The sequence below is a fragment of the Sinohyriopsis cumingii genome, unplaced genomic scaffold (assembly GCF_028554795.1).
Source record: "Sinohyriopsis cumingii isolate HCF-2022 unplaced genomic scaffold, ASM2855479v2 utg000160l, whole genome shotgun sequence".
NCBI classification, from domain to species: Eukaryota; Metazoa; Mollusca; class Bivalvia; order Unionida; family Unionidae; genus Sinohyriopsis; species Sinohyriopsis cumingii.
The window spans coordinates 5,687,231-5,708,101 of NW_028315873.1; the positions used below are offsets into that span (position 1 = coordinate 5,687,231).

Sequence of the window (20,871 nt, forward strand, 5' to 3'; positions counted from 1 at the left end):
GGAATAAGAAACCAACTTGATTTCGCTCTATAAAAATTGTTCTGACTAGTATATGATGTAATACAAAGCATGTGAAGTATTTGTGCTTCTGTTTTTAACTGTCGTACATTTTGAGATTTTTGACTAAGCATCGTTATATTTACAGAAACGTTACAGGTAGATATATCTGTTATGATTTCCAATAAATCAATATCTATATGAATTGTCCTGTCGTCACTGAATGATAATTAAATAATATATGTACCAGTAACAGTGAACGCAGTGTAAATTTAGGTCACATGATAACAGCCTAGTAACTTAGGTATTCTTCCGCCGTTTATCTGTATATTGCGATTTCGCAACATTTATGACTCATGTACGTGCTTTGGTTGTGTAAACGGCAAAAGGAGTGTTGATATACTGATAGAAGGCATTTTGCATTGGTTTTGAAAAATACCATTCAATATGGACGTAATTTTCTTCATCGCCAGACTGATGATTCTATTCCTGATGTTGTTAAAGAATGTTTACCCTGAATCTTTCCGGACATGTAAGTAAATGTACACTTCATTGTTCATGAATATAGATGAAGGGATGCTCATTGTAGGGAGAAAAATCATTAGGTCTTTATTAAACAGGCTACTGGTGTCAAAGTGGGCAACATGGGTAGTAGAGGGGGGAGGGCATTTGAGGGACGGGCGGGGGCGGGGGTAAACATGACTGAAATTAAGAAGAAATAAACATTCGGCCACAAAGTGGTAACATGTGGTTTGTAACTGTGTAGCATGTGTCAACAGTCCGTGCGTATTATAGCAAAGGTTTCACAGTGAAGAGTTGGTCTGTTATGTCTGTAGAGGTGGGATCACAATCGAGTCAGTATCGGTTTATTTCTAATGTGTTCATTCTGTTGGAGGGAAATGTGATATTTCTGCACTTTAAATTAAATGCTTTATTGCGACATACATCTCACATGAGGAATCTGTCTGTTTGTAATATTTTGGTTCTACATTGTTGGGAAACGTACATGGTTAGAATTTGTCGACTGAGAAAATTGGAATTACTCTGTACTCAAACGAAATGACTTATTTTGCTTTGCTTAATGAAAGTTCTATCCCTGTACCACAAAATACCCTTTTTTTCAAACATATTACGATCCTCATAATACTAGCATATCAATATCCAGTTGCCGTCTCTCCACCATCTAGTTGTCTAGCATCCAGCATCTAGGTATGTATTATGCAGCGACCAAATTCTATATCATTAACACAGGCCGTCAACCAGGAATGTAATATACAAATCAAGTTATCCTATATCGAGTGACCAATTATCTAATATCAACACCCATTAACATACTATAACATTAAAGGGGTTTTACTTGACCGACCGGTGTCAAATCCAGGCGCAATTTTCTAGAAGTCATAAGTTATTAATTTCTTAATTCCAAAGATATCTATACAACTACTGTTGTAAACTAGAAGGTCCAAAGTGTCCATTCTATACTAATTTTACCCTAATACTAATTTTACTCTAATTAATACAAGACCACAGATCTCACAGCCACCTAATTTTCTATACTACTCCCCCTACACCACATTAGACCAGTTAAATCATGATTTTAAGCCAAATCTCGCCTGTAAAATTGCATCACATTGGCCACTACATCAACATAATAGGTACCTGCCGATCTTATTCTATTGTGTAATATACCAGTCTCCAATCTTAAATAATGCACGTGGAGTCAAACAAACAATGTACACAACTAGATTTTAATAGAGATTATTATATGGTCATTTTTTCCCCCGTTAACTTTACATTGTCAGTATCGTGCAGTATTACCCGATACTGAACCCGCGCGGCAATACACACATAGTATTCACGTGCATAAAGGAACTACTTTCTTTTGTAAACAAACAGTGGATGCAGACGCCGGCATTTTTGATTTGCAAACAAATCATGTACACTCTTGTATAAGGCGCTTTACGTTGTGGTTCCTTAAATTTGTTTCTGAATGAACTAAAACAGATGTTTCGTGGACTGCCACATACCAGATGCTTTGGCATATTCCGCGTTGTTACAATATTTTGGATTTAGGCTAGCTACAGTATGAAACAGACGCAAGATAAGGTCCTTACCAATGACATACAAGTGACAAGTAATACACTGTCTTTTTTAGCTAGTGATAAGAATTGCAACAAAAAAATATACTTACAGTTTTACATCCTGAATTTCCTAAAAATGTTACTTTCTTAGTACTGCAAATCCGAATTACATGAGCCATGTTAGGTTCTCAATCTTGATTACACATTTCGAAATTGTTCTGTAATTTCGATGATAAGTGCAATTACATCCTCCTTACTACACTCAGAATGAAATAAGCATTAAATTCCATAGCGTCTTCTTGATAATTGCAATTGAAAGACTTCATATTTTCCCCACATTATGATTTCAAACATTCAATGACAGAAAAAAAACACATGTGCAGATATCAACACGCTTCTCCCCACAGGGGCTCGTTACAAAGAAAATTGTGGAGTATCCGTCCTTGCACCAAGGGGTGGGGGTTATAACCTGTAACAATATTGATTAAAGGACTGATTCTCCAAATTTTCTTTGTAACGAGGCTCTGTACTTCTCCCTAGCTTCTTAAATCCTATGTATTTCATGTGGAATTTTCACATACAAAACCAGTCCATAATCACGAAATTTCACGAAATTTCGTAGAATCGAAAAGAAATACCAAACTCTATTGGTTCCAGATCAAATGGAGAGGTTGTTGCAATGCACATTAATTCACAATATGACTCTAAATTTAAATTTTAACTAGACACGCCATATTTTCTCGAAAGTTATGTCGAGCGCGCGACTAACTTCAAATTTATCTGGGCAGAGTTATGTGCGCAGTAATAATGTTGTTGTTGTATAATGATGAATATGCGCTTGTGTATTTAATTTGGAATACGGCATACATTAATTTACGTTGTTTCTTCTAGTGTTTTTTAATATATAATTAAGCCTTAGGTAGAATTAAAAAAAATGAGCATATAATAAAAAGGTTACTGCATTTGCATGGGAAAATATGGACTCGTTTTGTCGGATGGATATACTGCACTCCCAAGGTCGTATAGTATTCCATCCAAAAAACTCGTTCATATTTTCCCATACAAATGCCGTAATCTATAACTATTCAAAGACAGGGACACTCATGAGGCTCTGACGTGAATCCACTAAGGTTAAACCATGGCATCATAGAAACTCACTAACACCTCACTCCGTGATGTTTGCTCCTAGTAATTGGCTAATTATTTCGGTCTGAGGAATATTTCCACACGACCTACTTCCCATAATACACCAAGTAATCACAAAATCTACGAATTCCTTAAAACGAAGCACATGAAAAAAATGCGCATACTTCAAATTTATTACAATACTGCCTAACACACAGTGATGTACTATCCATCACCCAAATATCTACTATGAATGCCCAGTTATTTACCATCCACAAGCCAATTATTTATCCAGGCCTAGATGTCTCCTATCCACCAACCAATAATTAATCACCAACGCATAGTTTTCAATTATCAACACTAGTTATCTACTATTCGGGTACCCTATAAAAGAGAGTAAATTAAGAAATTTGGCTTGCTTGATAAACATTCAACATTCCATATCTCCCCTTACAACCCCTACGATCCTCTTGATACAGTTTAAGTTCTACCCCATTCTATAATATCCCCATGTTTCACATCCCTTTCTTTCTTAAGGAAAACCTACCATCCTCACAATCCTTAAATATCACTATCCAGTTATCTACTATCCACCACCTACAGCATTGTTTAATATATAGAAACCATTAATATATTATCCATCACCCCTGTATCTGCTTTTAACGCCATATATCAACACTCATTTATCAAATATTCATGTAACGATGCACGGTTTTAACAATACTGGTGATCTTGAGGAAACACAACAATGTCTTTCCAAACAAAGTCTTACCAAAGAATCACAAATGTTGGACAATATCTGTCTCATTGCGTCTCCCATATATAACCTAACTCGTGTTGAAAAGGAGAATAATGACACCTGGATTACTGAAGCGTTGCCATATCAACAGGACGTCAATGCTCTTTATTCCATTGCAATTTTTTCGAGGATCCATGTATTTGAGTATAATATGTTTATGACTTTGACCCATTTTAACAGCAGACCCAGACAATCCACTGCGAGTATGAATTCTGAAATAGAAACACAAACACAGATAATGGATTAATCTGGCCACAGCTCAAGGAACCCAAGTATTTCACACCATAAATCTATTGAAACGAACTGATACGCCTACACTAAGGTCACCGGGCATACCAGTGTCCCTTTGGTAACAAACGCGAATAGTCCGCCTAGGCCCCAAATGTCGGATATGACTTGATATAGGTCATGCAACTGGTTGCTCATTCCTACCGAAAGTCCTGCCTACTTGATTACTCTTTCTTGAGACTTACGTAGATCGGCAAACCCCTCTGATACTAGACGAAGAGTGGGCCCTTCTGATGACACGAAGTAGGTCAACTTTTCCACACCATTCTACCAGATGTACATTTGGTAGGGTTGTATGCTATCACAAGTCAGCAGCGCTTCAAGATCCATTTTTGTTCTCCTGGACCAAACCAATCCAGTGGATTTACACGGTATACCATCCGATCCCATTGAGTTGCGAGAAATGATATAATAATAAAGGTAATAATTGAAAATCTGGAATCATACCTATGCCTATTCAGACTGATGACTGTTCTAACCATAAAGTTAAGGGAAGTAATCAATGTGGAGAAATTTAAACATTTAGTAGAAGCTGTAACTGCTTCCAGGTGTATCATATTAACGGCAGCGAAAACAACTCTTATGAAATAATATTTAAGCTCCTCAAAATAATTTGAGACTATATCCATGTAGATAAATCGCATCAACATGTATCAGTTCATGTAGAATTGTTCCTTAAGGCGAGACTGCACTGTAATATTCTGCAGGTCAAGGTTTCAATCTCCTCCTTGACTTGTATGAAAGGTGACTGAAATGGTAAATAGAAATAGCAGCAGACGGGTTTCCTCAAAACGTAGTGTTCAATTTTACTTTTATCGGTGGGTGGGTGGTTGAGAGCGTTGTGTAAGGCTCTCACAACATCTTTCCTGAAACAGCTTAAAATTATTCGTTAACCCTAACGCGACAAGGTCACTATCTGTACATTGCACTCTTGTAATACAAATTCAGCAAGCCAATGTTTTCCATGAAAGCCAACTTGTGCTCCTCAGAATGCACAACAATATGCTGAATGTATTCCACGTTCTTTTCGCGTGCTCGATGGCTTTATTTCGGTAATACGGGAGCAAATTGGCTGGCTAGTGATGGCTTTTTTATATCGCTCCCATCCAATCAAATATCTGTATGTCTTGAAGCCATTGCAAAGTGGAAGATCATTGCCGTGCTCTATGTACATACCATGGGGAGATTGGTGGCGCACCATGCCAGGCTACTTTTTATAAACCAGAACATGTTGAAAAACTGGAGCTGCTCCAACAAGAACGCCGTTTACTTTTCCATGTTGTTTGCTACTGCAGGACAAATGATTTCTTCCGCTTTCTTGCAGAAGCGTAAGATTGTGTTTTCGCCTCACTTTCAAGCGATTCGCAGTACTAAGTGAAATATATAATTCTTTGATCAGGAACTTTTCTCTATTATTATAAGATTTTTCATCTTTATTGCGCTACAATTCAGCACAGAAATGACCGAAATGACAATTCAAAACGAGACTGACGTGGGGTTACATGCTGTGTGCAGGCAGTCGCGTTGTTTATACGTCAGTGAAGTTCGCTTTGTCTGGGATACGTTGCAACTGGATGGTGTTTATCACTGTGAGATGTAACTACCAATTGGTATCCTGTCGTTTCTTTGATGAGCGTTTAGTTGCAGGTGTTACAGCAGTACCAGGGCTTGTGCTCCATACACATACAAGTCCCTGAGCAGTGACCGTTGGACTCATTTGCATATCAATAGGGAGTCAGACATAGGCTCAAAAGATACTTCGAAAAGTCAAATGATGGTATAATATAAAGTTCACTATCTGTAGCGAGAATTGTGTGCTGTCGATAGCTGATATGACCAGTATCAGTGACAATATTGTACTAGCCCAGTGTTTGGACACTCCAGAGAGCTGTCATATATAACTCGTTCCCCTTTGATATGCAAATGAGTTTCTCACTGGTCGTTTGAGCAGTAAGATTACAATTACAGCGGGGGGGGGGGGGGGATGGTGATTTGCCCTCAGGCCTGAATCCTATCTGTGCTTACCTGGACAGACCATTTTTCTTTCGGGGGGGGGGGGGGTAGAAGGCGGAAAGCGTAGTTGTCTTACAGAAGAAAGAAAAAACGCCATAGCTAACTTGAAAGTACTGTCAGGTTTTCTTGTTCTTGTTTGTAGAGAAAAGGGGAAAAATTCGATCAGCCATTTTAAATGAAGAAAACAAACAAAAATTTATCTTGAAATGCAAGAGAACCAAAATCCTGATTAGAAAGAATATTCCGCACCCGGAAATTAACTGGTATGTCTCTTAGCTGGAATTGTGTTATGAGGGAAAGCAATGTATATTTCCTACCTTACCTGTTTGAAATCAGAATCTAATATTTTAGTTTATATCAGTACCAAACGAAATATGAACTAGCTTTATGATAGTATCAAGGGTGATGTCAAAGAAAAAATATGTTTGCCATTCCTAAGTAAAACTTGTTTTTCAGTTCGAAAGTATCAAAATGGTAGATCTCTAAGGTCCGATCTATTACATTTGAAAGGATCAAAATGATAGATCTCTAAGGTCCGATATATTAAGTTTGAAAGGATCAAAATGGTAGATCTCTAAGGTGCGATATAATAAGTTTGAAAGGATCAAAATGATAGATCTCTAAGGTCCGATATATTAAGTTTGAAAGGATCAAAATGATAGATCTCTAAGGTCCGATATATTAAGTTTGAAAGGATCATATTGATAGATCTCTAAGGTCCTATCTATTAAGTTTGAAAGTATCAAAATGTTAGATCTCTAAGGTCCGATCTATTACGTTTGAAAGGATCAAAATGATAGATCTCTAAGGTCCGATATATTAAGTTTGAAAGGATCAAAATGGTAGATCTCTAAGGTCCGATATATTAAGTTTGAAAGGATCAAAATGGTATATATCTAAGGTCCGATCTATTAAGTTTGAAAGGATCAAAATGATAGATCTCTAATGTCGGATCTATTAAGTTTGAAAGGATCAAAATGGTAGATCTCTAAGGTCCGATCTATTAAGTTTGAAATGATCAAAGCGGTATATCTCTAAGATCAGGTCAATTAAGTTTATTCTTCCCCTTGAAATACTACCATGCATTTATTGATCAAGGAAAGGAATATTTAGTACTATAATATTAAAAAGGTTTACAGAAATATTCATATGTTTCCATTTAAACTTTGTTGGTATGTTTCCTTTTCTTACTATTGAAATTCGACATAATCATTAGTGCGTATTAGTTCACCAAAAAAGTATCTCACTATTTTTCTCTTTCGCGGACACGAAAGTGCACATAATTCCTGCAAGAGGATGTAGTTGTACGAAAAGATCAATGTTGGAACTGTTCGAATTCTATTATTTTCGTTTGTTATACTGCAATTATTATTATCATTATTATTATTATTATTATTCGGTACCTGGAATATTTCAGACCGCATGGAAGAATATTGTCAAGGAGAAATATCGATGATACTGGATAGTTTCCACTCGGGCAAACTGGTTTTCCATTCTGACGGGATGTCGAACTGTAGCGTTACTATTGAGTCATGGTATTCCGACCCTTACATACAGTTTTACTTTGAAGATTTTGACGTTGGAACTGACGACTGTCTCACAGGCAAATTAATGATGAAAGATGGCAATAGCGTGTACGCACCTAAAATAACGGGTAAAAGACTTATATTTTAGAATTTAAAGACCACCACCATCCACCCAAGGTTTGTTTTTTGCATTCTCAACACCTTAAAGCCTAAAACTTCAACTCAAGGTAACAATTGACAGCTTGTGGCTTTCCACAGAAAACACTGCCCCATAACCTTTAGTATTTTCCGTTTAAAATTCTTTGTTACTGAATTTCAAGTGTCGCGTCTGAGTGGTTTTGTTTTCTTCGGTTTGCTATTGAACAAAAACAATTAACTGTTCCTTTAAAACTGTCCCTAATCTCATTTAGAGTATTACAACTCTGTGGCTTTTGACTAAATAACAGAAAAGAGTGAAAACCAATACGCCTCGTAAAATTCAACAAATAATTGATTCCATTAGTTTTTCCGTGTCTAGGTGGCCAGTTTATAACTACAGCTTTGATTCCGTTATAAAATATTACTTTTCCTTTTGTCGGTGTATATTAGTCCAAAGTAGGATTCAAAATGACACTGATCTAGTTATACCTTATTTCCGCGTGTTCCGATGCCTCACAATATTTCACCATAAATATTTTTATTTTTATGTGGTTTTGTTTACATGTTTAACAAACTGTGCTGACCATAACATTGTTAATGTGATACCTGATGAATTCACGTTGATGTACATGCATTAAATTTTACCTTAACGTGTGGCCTTAACCATCGAGGAAAATGTTTCAGCATATTTTTTTTTTTTTGGGGGGGGTGTATTTCTCGTGGCATAACATATGTGACAATAATATTGACGGAATGTTCACTAGATGACATGGACTTTGTCTGGCAATGTTAGTATCTAAATCTAGTATGCACTGTAAATGTTTTGTATTTTTTTTTTGTGGTTTTTTTCTTGAATTCATCATGTCACTTTCTTCCGTTTCCGGTTGCAAATTTTGTGACATATTTTGTGTATTTCTATATCCTTTGGTATGTACGTATGCAACTTGATTCACAGCCTGAGTCTTGTTAAGGTTTAGGATCCAAGCTATGTGGAAGTGATAAACCAGACGATGTTTACAGGACTTTCACCAGATACCTTAGGATAGAGTACGAAACAAGACGATACTTCTTCGGAACACCAGTCCATTTCTCTATTATATTCAATGCGTTTGATGTGGGTAAGTACAAAAGATCTGTTTTACTATTTCTTTCAAACCGATTTTATATTTTTCCTTTGAATGAGTTGTCCTTTCTGATATTAATAACCTGCATTCATAAAAAACTGGTCTGATGAAGTGATCTTTTCTGATATTAATAACCTACATCCGTCAAGGAGATGGTTTGTATGAATGATTTGTCTTTTCTGATATTAATAATTTGCATTCATAAGGGCGATGGTCTTATAAGTTATTTATCCTTTCTGAAATTAATAATTTGCATTAATAACGGAGATTGTCTTACAAATGATTTGTCTTTTCTGATATTAATAAGTTGCATTCATAAAGGAGATTGTCTTATAAATGATTTGTCTTTTCTGATATCAATAGTTTGCATTCATAAGGGAAATGGTCTTATAAATGATTTGTCTTTTCTGATATTAATAGTTTGCATTTATATGGGGGATTGTTTTATAAATGATTTGTCCTTTCTGATATTAATAATTTGCATTCATAAAAGAGATGGTCATTTAAAAAATAACACTGCATCTCATACAAAAAAGATTCTTTAAAATAAAAGAACTTGTTTGTCACGACATTGCTAACCTAATTAAAACTTGTGTTGCGTTGGCTGCGTCTTAGTATAAATGTTCTATCTAAACCCGTAATATACGACTGAGTTCCAGTTGTACAGCGGGGCCTCGTTGATCCGTACATCGTTTATCACGAATCATCGCACTCCGGTCATAGTTTGACAGGAATTGAGTTCATAAAGGTTAATTTCCTCCGTTAATCGAGAAATCCTCTTTTCGGATCGGGATATCAAAATCGGGAACCAAAGCGTAAAATTACCATAAAACCTGCCTCGATAATCCGGAAATATTCTGTCCAATAATACAAACATATCAAAGAACCATAAATGAAAATAAAGTCAAGTGGATAGCCTATATTCACCGATGAAAATTTGGAGGTGTGTCAGTTTATCAATATCTGATTGGTCAAATTCAAGCATCACGTTAAAGTTCTAAATCGATCACAATGAGAAAATTATGCTGCGTGACGGTTTTGCAACCATCGATTTTATGAACAGTATGTTTGATACGCGACTACTCATAATAATTCACTAAACACACTGGTTTTAACTGTATAACATGGCGTATAACAATGACTGCATTTTATTAGTTTTCCATAACGCATTTAACTTCTAAATACCAGTTTGTATTCGCTGTTCGTGGTACATTTTACATTATTATTATTCGACACTATCAATCAAATATAGACGAGCAGAGATACTGGCCAACATACAAAACGACGATTTGCCTGCACAATGAAAATCACCCTTAAGCTACCATTCAAAATATCCACCGACACGTATGTACAGGTGCATTTAATAAAGTGAACAGGTACAGTACGAGCATGATACGGTATGATGATATCGTAAGATAATAGTGTGATGATTCAATAATCCAGAAAACTCGTTAATCCCGACATATTCACTGGAAACGAAGGTTTCCGGATTATCGGGGTTCAACTATACATGTGTCATTCGTCTGTGGAATTTGTTTACTACTCTTACCAGCAAAACTAGCTCTCGTAACAAAGAAGCCATCAACAGAACACGGCTTGGTTAGCTAACGGTCAAGTAGAGACAAACTGGGGGCTTTATTTATGACTTGTGTCTACCATCTTTCTTTTTTCGAACTAGGGATATTTATCAATTACACAGTGGTTAGAAATGTGTCATCTATATTCTTTTACCATGTCTATATTTCTCTTACTAACACAAAGTCGGAACAACAATCAGAGGCGAAACGCCTTAACCCATAAAATTGGTCCCATTGCTCTCTAAAACCTAGTTTCTATTACTTGACTTTTCGCCCTATCCTTCTTTGTCCTGAGACGTTGTGTCCAAAATCATTATTAATTTTCGGATCGCAGGAAAATTAAATAGTCAAACGCAAACTGGGAAATCTTTTAAATATGTCCCGATCTGCAGGGATACAGTTTAATGCATTGATCCTGGCAACGTTTTCCTAAACAGAAATTGGGCGTTGTTTTTTTTTAAACTTCAGATTTTATTATCTGTATTTTAGGGATATGTGAATCCTGGGAGTCTCGATGTGACAACGGACACTGTATTCGGGATGAGCTAAACTGTAACGGATACAATCCGTGTGGAGACCACTCCGATTGCAAGCTATCAGTAGGAAGTATTGTGGGCATTGTTATAGGCAGCCTTGCTGGATTGGCTATCCTCATGACTGTTATTGTTGTGTTGATATGCTGTTATCGTCGGCGTAAGGTAAATAACTGTTTTTCATCTTCTTTCAGTTGGGAATTCTTGACTCGAGACTCACGGATAGTGGGCGTGTATCTGGGATTTTTTAACGTCGCTTTACAATTTTCCAGTAATATAGCTCCAGTGTCTGCATGGTGGCAGTTTACAGTGACACATACAGAAAATGTTACGTAAATTAATGCAATACACATACATATATACAGTCATAACTGATCTGATAATACTTATACACAGTCCTACACTGATCTGATAGTACGTATACACAGTCCTACACTTATCTGAGAGTTCGTATACACAGCCTTACACTGATCTAAGAGTACCTATACACAGTCATACACTGATCTGAGAGTACGTATACACAGTCAAACACTGAATTTAGAGTTCGTATACATAATCCAACACTGATTTGAGGGACGTATACACATTCCTTTACTGATTTTAGGGTACGTATATACAATCTTACACTGACCTAATAGTACGTATGTAAGGTCCTACACTGACCTGATAGTACGTATACACAGTCCTACACTGACCTGATAGAACGTATACACAGTCCTACACTATCTAATAGTACGTATACACAGTTCTACACTGGCCTGATAGTACGTATACACAGTCCTACACTATCTAATAGTACGTATGCACAGTCTTACACTGACCTGATAGTACGTATACACAGTCCTACACTATCTAATAGTACGTATACGCAGTCCTACACTGATCTGATAGTACGTATACGCAGTCCTACACTGACCTGATAGTACGTATACACAGTCCTACACTATCTAATAGTACGTATACACAATCCTACACTGACCTGATAGTACGTATTCACATTCGTACACTGATCTGAGAGTATGTTATTACCAAAAACGGATTCGGGATAAGCACAAAATATAAACAGAAAATATGTTAGCAAAATATGACTGCATTATGTGTCAGTCATGAATATGCGCACTGTAACAGCTTAATCAGTCTTAATGTGCATATGTTAGAATCGTGCACAGTACGGCATAGAATCAATGCTAACTGACCACGCTATTTCTAGGCCAGTCCATGATATGTTGATATAAATATTTATATTCCTACAGAATTTGTATATGCCATCATATTTGTGCATACCTGTTGACCAAATATAATTTTTGAAAAGTACCAGATCGTAAATTTCAGATCTTTGTAATTACAAATCTACGCCATATTCGAAATCCCTATCTCGGTTCACTAATGCCCTTACAATCTAATATACCACACAGTCCGAAGAATTCGTCTTTGACAATACTTATGAGATGGGTGCTAAAACCGTTTGGAATGTTTTTATTCTTTTCACAAAATATTTAAATTTAATGTCATATAAAATATATTGGAAGCAAGAAATAAAAAAAGAATTCTTAAAAGATTTCCACATTTAAGATTTATAAAATAAGTATACTTTTATACATCTATCTCTCCGAGTTGAGGAGAAATGCGAATTTAAAGATGCTATTACACTGGTCAACAGTGAAATCATTACTGACTTGAAAAGGCCCTAATCTGTAGTATTTTGGTGTGCCGAACACGAATATAACCGTGAAAAATTTGTATTGGCTCTCGTTTTGAAGATATTCATATACCTCATTTTCTATGTTTCACTGTGTAAATTTCTCCAGTAGGACTGCAGCAACATCCGGAATAATGATGTAACATTGCATAATACCATCATGCTCACATCATCCACAGTTGATTGCATCATTTTCTGATGCAATGCAATACTAATGCCATGCGGCTGCTGAAGTAAGTTGACGTCAGCAGTGTACTATACATGTGTAGGCCTATTATACTAATGCCAGGCGGCTGCTGAAGCTGACGTAAGCAGTGTACTATATAAAGCCCAATCAGATAGGTTCAGCATTTAAAATATTTTAGACGTTGTGCGAGACAGTTCAAGCTACTGTTACATAAAACTTATTATTTTATCCATTTACGTACAATAAAGAACAGTAATGCCTCGAAAGTGTGTTAATACCGCGGACAATTTTTGCTATATTTGTGGGGAAGTGACATTTGCCAACCAGAAGAAAAGTATCAATTCTCAAGTGAAGAAGGCATATCATCTTTACTTCGGATGCAAGGTTGGTGACCAAGACAAGCCTTGGGCTCCGCATATATGCTGTGCTACATGTACAACACAGCTTTCACAGTGGTTGAATTGCAAAAGGTCATCAATGCCGTTTGCAGTCCCAATGGTGTGGAGAGAGCCAAGCAACCACCTAAATGACTGTTACTTCTGCTTGGTTCCTCCTCTTTCCGGCGGAATAACGAAGCGAAAGAAGTCGAGAATAGTCTACCCAAACATTCCGTCTGCATTGAGACCAGTTCCACATGGTGAGGGACTTCCTATTCCAGAACCTCCAGCAGAATATTCTCTTGATTCATCTGACGAAGACAAAGGTGAGTCGACCTGTTCTTCTCCTGGTCCATCAGCATGCAGTGATCCAGATTTTCACTGTGGTGCATCATCAACCCCACACAGAATAACACAGGAAGAACTAAATGACCTGATTCGTGATTTGGACTTATCAAAGAACAAGGCAGAATTGCTAGGATCAAGACTCCAACAATGGAATCTTCTAGAAGAAGATGTCACAATTACTGCATATCGAAAGTGCCACCAGCAATTGGAGCCTTTCTTCAGAAAGGAAAGTAATCTGATATTCTGTTCCGATATTGAGGGCCTCATGAATGCTTTAAAAATCACTCATGACCCACAAGAATGGAGACTATTTGTGGACTCTTCGAAACTGAGTCTCAAGGCTGTGCTTTTGCACAATGGAAACATTCTTCCATCTATTCCAGTAGCGTATGCTGTCCACATGAAAGAGACATACGATAACTTATTGCAGCTACTGAATTCCATTGAGTATAACAAGTACAGCTGGCACCTCTGTGGTGATTTGAAGGTAGTTGCCCTTTTAATGGGACTGCAGCAAGGATATACAAAATACATGTGTTTCTTATGCGAGTGGGATAGCCGAGCAAGGGAAATGCACTACATGAGGAAGGAATGGACTCACAGGCAGAATGTAGCCATTGGAGAGAAGAATATCCAACACCCAGCTCTGGTTGAGGCTCAGAAAATCTTGCTACCACCCCTTCACATCAAACTAGGTTTGATGAAGAACTTCGTGAAAGCCATTGACCGGACTTTGCCAGCATTCCGATACCTGCATGAAAAATTCCCTCGACTCAGCGAAGCAAAGATTAAAGAGGGAGTTTTTGTGGGTCCTCAGATTCGAGAGCTTTTCAAAGATGACCGGTTCAACAACTTGCTGGAAGGTGACGCGAAACAAGCATGGAATGCTTTTCGCCTAGTTTCTACAAACTTCCTCGGAAATGTTAGGGCAGAAAACTATAAGGAACTAGTAGAAGACATGTTGATGAAGTATAAGAAACTTGGCTGCAATATGTCTCTAAAGATTCACTTCCTTCATTCCCATTTGGATTTCTTTCCTAGTAACTGTGGTATTGTTAGTGATGAACACGGCGAACGTTTTCATCAAGATATCGCAACAATGGAACAAAGATACCAGGGAAAATGGTCCACTACAATGCTGGCTGACTACTGCTGGACACTCCTCAGAGATGCTCCCGAACAGCTGTACAAGAGACAGGCGAAGAAATCTAAGATGTAGTCAATGACTTGATTTTTTATAGGTAGGCTATTACAGTTGACCTTTTACTATTGGAATGCATTTCGTTATGTAAACATTAATTTCTTGCAGATTACAAAAAAACTAGAGCCAATTTTGCAATTTGACTGTCATATTCGTGTTCAGCACATAAAAATTGATAAGAATTGACTAATTTTATTTCAGTAACATGACTTTTGTAAAAATTTGTTGTCCAGTGTTATTTATTTACAACTTCTGCAATTATCCACCTTTCTTATAATGAGCATATCCGTAGTGTATGGCTATTGTCAATGACTAGATATATCAGTTCTACTTACACTGATCATATCCGTAGTGTATGGCTATTGTCAATGACTAGATATAACAGTTCTACTTACACTGATCATATCCGTAGTGTATGGCTATTGTCACAGACTAGATATATCAGTTCTACTTCAATTGTTTGTGTGACAGTCTGATCGATCAGTCAAATAGATCTACACATTTTATCCACAACGGCTGCATCAATTTTTCCATTTGTTCTGGTACATCACAAGACTCTACCAGCACCACAGTTCCTAACTACTATGACCCCAGTACCACTTCTAGCACCACATTACTATTACCGCTGCTAGTACTCTTACAACCAGGACCGCATCTATACTACTACTTCAACTTTTACTGATATCATCACTGTCACCACTCCACTGCACTAGTATTTAATATTTCATACAATGGTAACACTACTTTGTTTTCAAATGTTTGAGCAGCAATTGAATAGGTACAAAAACGTACAGCTCTCTGAAGGATACAAAGCTAAAGGAGTCTGATTTATTTTATACCTTCTGCTCCTTCATAGTACAAAGGAGTATGACTTCTTTTATACCTTCTGTTCCTGCATAGTACACTGCTGTCTATATCCCATAGACTACGCTGCTGTCGATATCATGCATAATACGATGCTGACTGTATCATGCATAGCACCCTGCTGCCTATATTCTGCATTTTACGAAGCTGCCTGTATCCTGTATAGTACGCTGCTGCATATATCCTGCAAAGCATGCATCTGTCTATGTTCCATAGACTACGCTGCTGTCTATATCTTGCATAGCACGCTGCTGTCTATATCCTGCATAGTACGCTGCTGTCTATATCCTATAGTCTACGCTGCTGTACTATATCCTGCATAGTACGCTGCTGTTCTATATCCTGCATATTACGCTGCTGTCCATATCCTATAGTCTACGCTGCTATCTATATCCTGCATAGTAGACTGCTTTTCATATCATATAGACTACTCTGCTATTCTATATCCTACATAGTACGCTGCTGTCTATATCTTATAGACTACGCTGCTGTCTATATTGTGCATAGTACGCTACTGTCTATAGCGTGTAGACTACGCTTCTGTCTATATCTGCATATTACGCTGCTTTTTATATCCTGTATTGTACGCTGCTGTCTATATCCTGCATAGTACGCTGCTGCATATATCCTGCATATATCGCAGATAATAATTTACATACGCTGACTATATCATGAAAATGTTCGAATCGCAAACAGTAAAAATGGAAATGTAATTATTACGAGATGCAACCAGGATAAAATCAGATACAAGCAGCTTAAGTGAGGGATTTATAAGAGAAAGATAAAGCCCATTTAGAAGGCTTTCTTCTCATGCCCTTTTTTGTATCCGTGATTTCAGGAAAACAGACTAGCTCCTTACTTCCTGAAAGGGGAATCAGTTGGTATACTTGCATCTAGTAATTTATTGTGCAGTTAATTTTTCAAGTGCTTAATTGTAAAGGTTTTCAAATTAGTTTTTTAAATTCTAGTGAACAGTCGATAAAGTTTTGCTTAGATACACATTTTGTCCTTAAATAAAACTGCTCAAATAGTTCTTTTTTTCTAATCATCAGTAAAGTCTAAAGTTAAAAGAGGATAAAGTAACGTGTTAATCAACCAATTTAATGAACAACAAGTTCTAAACAGACATCGACATGAGGTTAATCTGCAATGCTTTGATGTAAAAGATATTGTAAATACTATGTTTGCTATTATAGATTTATATACTCGGAGTGAGTGATGGGTGCTTTTACGTCATGGTAAGAGTTTGGATTTAAATTCCCTGTTCCGAAATCCATTCATTATTTCAGTTCAGCAACGTGCCTACCCAAGGCCCAGTGCCAAATATTACCACCGGATATGTCATGTCTACATCCGCATCCCAACCAGGTGTGGTTCCGTCCTCCTACAACCCGTGGTACAGTACTGGTCACCAGCAGGTATTACAAGGTACCATGTATGAAAATAGTCCAGTTCCTCTCATGCCGCAAGCCCAGATTTCATCACAACCCGAAAAGTAAATCCATCTGCTGACCATTAGTATCAACAAATCCTAGAGTGTGGAAAGTTTTTTAAAGTGTTTTAAGACAATATCCAATGTTACGTATGTTTTATTTAATTTATATTTGATTTCATTTAATTGTTTGTAAGTTTTAAAATCTCTTTTTTATTTTTAATTTTATTATATGTAAAAATAATGTAACTTTGTTTGCTAGGAATTTGATATTTTCTAAAAATTAGTTTGACCTTAGAGTTTGATCGTAATCACCGAACATTGTATCTTATGTTAACCTAGTTTCCGACCTTAATTCAGAAATAACTGAGACAAGTAAACAACTTATTTTTATCTTATTCGTGAGTAGAAAGGTTGACTTTTGTCAAGGTCATACTGGGACTATGTGTTTTTAGACATAAATACTTCTCAAAGATTATGGAAAGTTGACCCTCATCCGGCAATCTGTTTTGCGTTTCAAGTCTCTGTATACTCTTTGTTTACATAGATATTAATCAGTCGGGGCTTTTGTCTCTTCTGGAAAGTGCCTGTTGTTTGAGTTGCAGTTATAAATTATATTCAAATTATTTGGATTCTAAAAGATTCATTCTTTTTCCTGGAGATATTTCAGTGCTCATACAGAATTATTGGACAAAGACATTTATTTAAATTTTATTCTGAAATTCAAACACCGGAAATAGTATTGACTCTGGAATTAAAACGTGGACGTCACAACGGCATACTGACTACAGTATACTCATTGCCTTCCATTTTGGCTTCTTGGTCGGGACCGTAGGTCGGTCATTCTTAACGGAGTATTCCCAGGTTCTTCCTCCACCCCATGTAGTCGCCGCCAATCATAACCTGCCTTGCGGAGAGACATTGCGTTAAACCCCAAATCAACAACAGCAAGGTTTCAATAAAGTTAAACAGAACGCCAGTGTTCGTGTTCAAAGGAAAATGTGAGAAACAATATTTCTTTATCCACACCTAATATAAAATTTGGTTCATAGTACATTTATCTTTCCCATTACATCATTGCCTATTCATTAGACACTTTGCACGCACAGAGGACAAAAACACCCAACTATTGATCCGTGATACGGTAACCTGTAACCTTTATATCAGGCGTTATAAATATCTTACCTGTTTGTGAGCACAATCCTAGACATGAGATCACCTTACTAGGATATATAATAAAGGAAGTCCTGTGCAAGTTAAAGGTGATTTGAAAATGACGACCGCTTCACGGGAAAGGAACGCTCTTTGCATGTATTACAGTGTTCTGTCTTTGAAGAATTTCAAGAAACCAAAAGTACAGCCATGTGGACATACAGTTTGTGCATCATGCTTACAGTCTCATATCAATAGCACTTTGACTAAAGGAGGAACACAAAATGCCACATTTCCCTGACCAGTTTGCAGAGCTCTCCCGGCTCCATTACATCCCACAGAGAATGTTGATCAATGTGCAGAATCATTCCCAATAAACAAAATGGTGATTTGTCTGCTGGATATCACAGCGGAAAAAGTTAGGAATATATTATGTGATATTTGTTGCAAAAGAAACAAACAAACTTTGGCAAAATTCTTTCTGCCATTACTGTAATAAATATATGCGTGATAAATGCAGAAAATATCATGATAACTTTCCAGTGACATGTCAGCATAGTGTAAACATAATGGATACTGGAAAAGCTTCCATTGATGTGAGTCCGAACCTGTCCTTCGTTGAAATGTGCCTAAAACATTCCAAAGAACGTATAAATGTCTTCTGCATTGCAGTAATCCACTTGATGCCGTATTGGAGGACTATGCCCACTATGACACTGCGAAGTGGCCGTGACAGTTCCAAGTCTGAAGATTATTCAAATACTTGAGATCAATCAGAAGATGCAAATAATTAAGGACATTAGAACGAAGCTCGAGTGTTGGGGTATTGCAGCAATTAGAGACCAGTTAGTGATCACAACGGGAAAAGATGAGCATTGCATTTTGATAATAGACAAAGCTGGAACAGACATAATGCCGCTTACGTCAATCAGCTATCAAAGTGGACAACTCCTGAGGCCAATGCGAGTTGTAAATGATGTAACGAAAGGAGTGATATATATGTCTTATGAACAGAGTGAAACGCTTGTAGCTTATAATTACACCTGGGATGTTGTATTTACGTATAGGAACCAGGACATGAAGGTTCTGGCTGGTGTAGACACTGAAATAGAAGGGAATGTCTACATTTTTTGTTACGGATCGCATTGCGTTCTACAGATATCAGCCAAAGGAAGGCTAATCAACAATATGACATCAGACAAACTGGAAAACAACCCGCTGTTAATCAGATTATACAGGGATATCAACAGGTTCATCTTAACTTATGGAAACTTCGACATAGTGGAGACATACGACTTTTGTGACTAAATGAGATATTTCCTTTTTATCGGTCCGTAAACAGCGCATAACTGAGAAAAATTCTTTTGACATTTTCTCTTTCTACATTGCAAGTATACAGAAGAAACACGATCCCTTATATACTTAGCGTCAGTACTTAAGAAGCTGGTTTGAAAAATTCAACTAAAATCGATTGTAATATCTTGTTTGATTAACTTTCTGTGGGTATTCTTGCATTACCACTTGGATAAAATATTTGAGATTGTATAGAAAATTAGACAATACAGAATTATATTGGTATGTGTTTTTTAAACAATATGTCACTGAGATTGAAACGTGATTTTGCACTCCACTGTACTACAATATAACATGCATCTTACATTTACTTCTTAAGCTACAACAAACAAACACACACAATGTTTTTTTCCATATGGACTAACAGAATGGACGCTCTCAAGATAAATTATCCTTTACATCAGCATTGAATTTCATGTAATTGTCTGGTAGAAATAACAAATCGTCTAACAATAAAATTAAGTTTAACCATTAATTGATATAGCTGTCGAAACTATCTATCCATCCAATCATCCATCCATCCATCCATCCATCCATCTATCTATCTATCTATCTATCTATCTGGTGGCCTAGTGGTTAGAGCGTCCGCCTCGGATGTGGGAGGTCGTGGGTTCGATCCCCGACCCAGTCATACCAAAGACTTAAAAAAAATGGTACTTACAGCTGCCTCGCGTGGCGCTCAGCATTAAGAGGTTAGTGTTAGGACTGGTCGGCCTGGTGTCATAATAATGTAACTAGGTGGGGCATCATGCTATACGTCTGCGGCATGATGCCAAAGTGCTAAACATCACTATAAAATGCCACACTGCAGACATCGTAGTGATATGACTGAAAAAAATGTTTTTTAAGCTACGTTTAAAAATACTAATCTCTCTCTCTCTCTCTCACACACATACACATCGAGCTATCTCTTTCTATGACTTCCTTTCGATCGGACTACCTAAATGTGTCTATGTGGATTAACGAATGAATATGCGTGTTCATGGCGAGTTGTATATCTAATGGATAAATAATAAACCCGTGAATGCATGTGTGATAATCGTTTTATAAAGAAAGA

General features: G+C 37.0%; 1 protein-coding gene across 1 annotated transcript; it reads left to right on the forward strand.

Moving 5' to 3' along the window:
• The first annotated feature begins 335 nt into the window (after positions 1–335).
• On the forward strand, positions 336–20,037 carry LOC149774677 (uncharacterized). Its single transcript, XM_089944898.1, has 5 exons — positions 336–529; positions 7,721–7,957; positions 8,939–9,085; positions 11,158–11,366; positions 17,167–20,037. The coding sequence occupies exons 1-5, from the start codon at positions 445–447 to the stop codon at positions 17,374–17,376; spliced, it is 888 nt and encodes a 295-aa protein (XP_089801024.1). The 5' UTR covers positions 336–444; the 3' UTR covers positions 17,377–20,037.
• Positions 20,038–20,871: the final 834 nt, after the last annotated feature.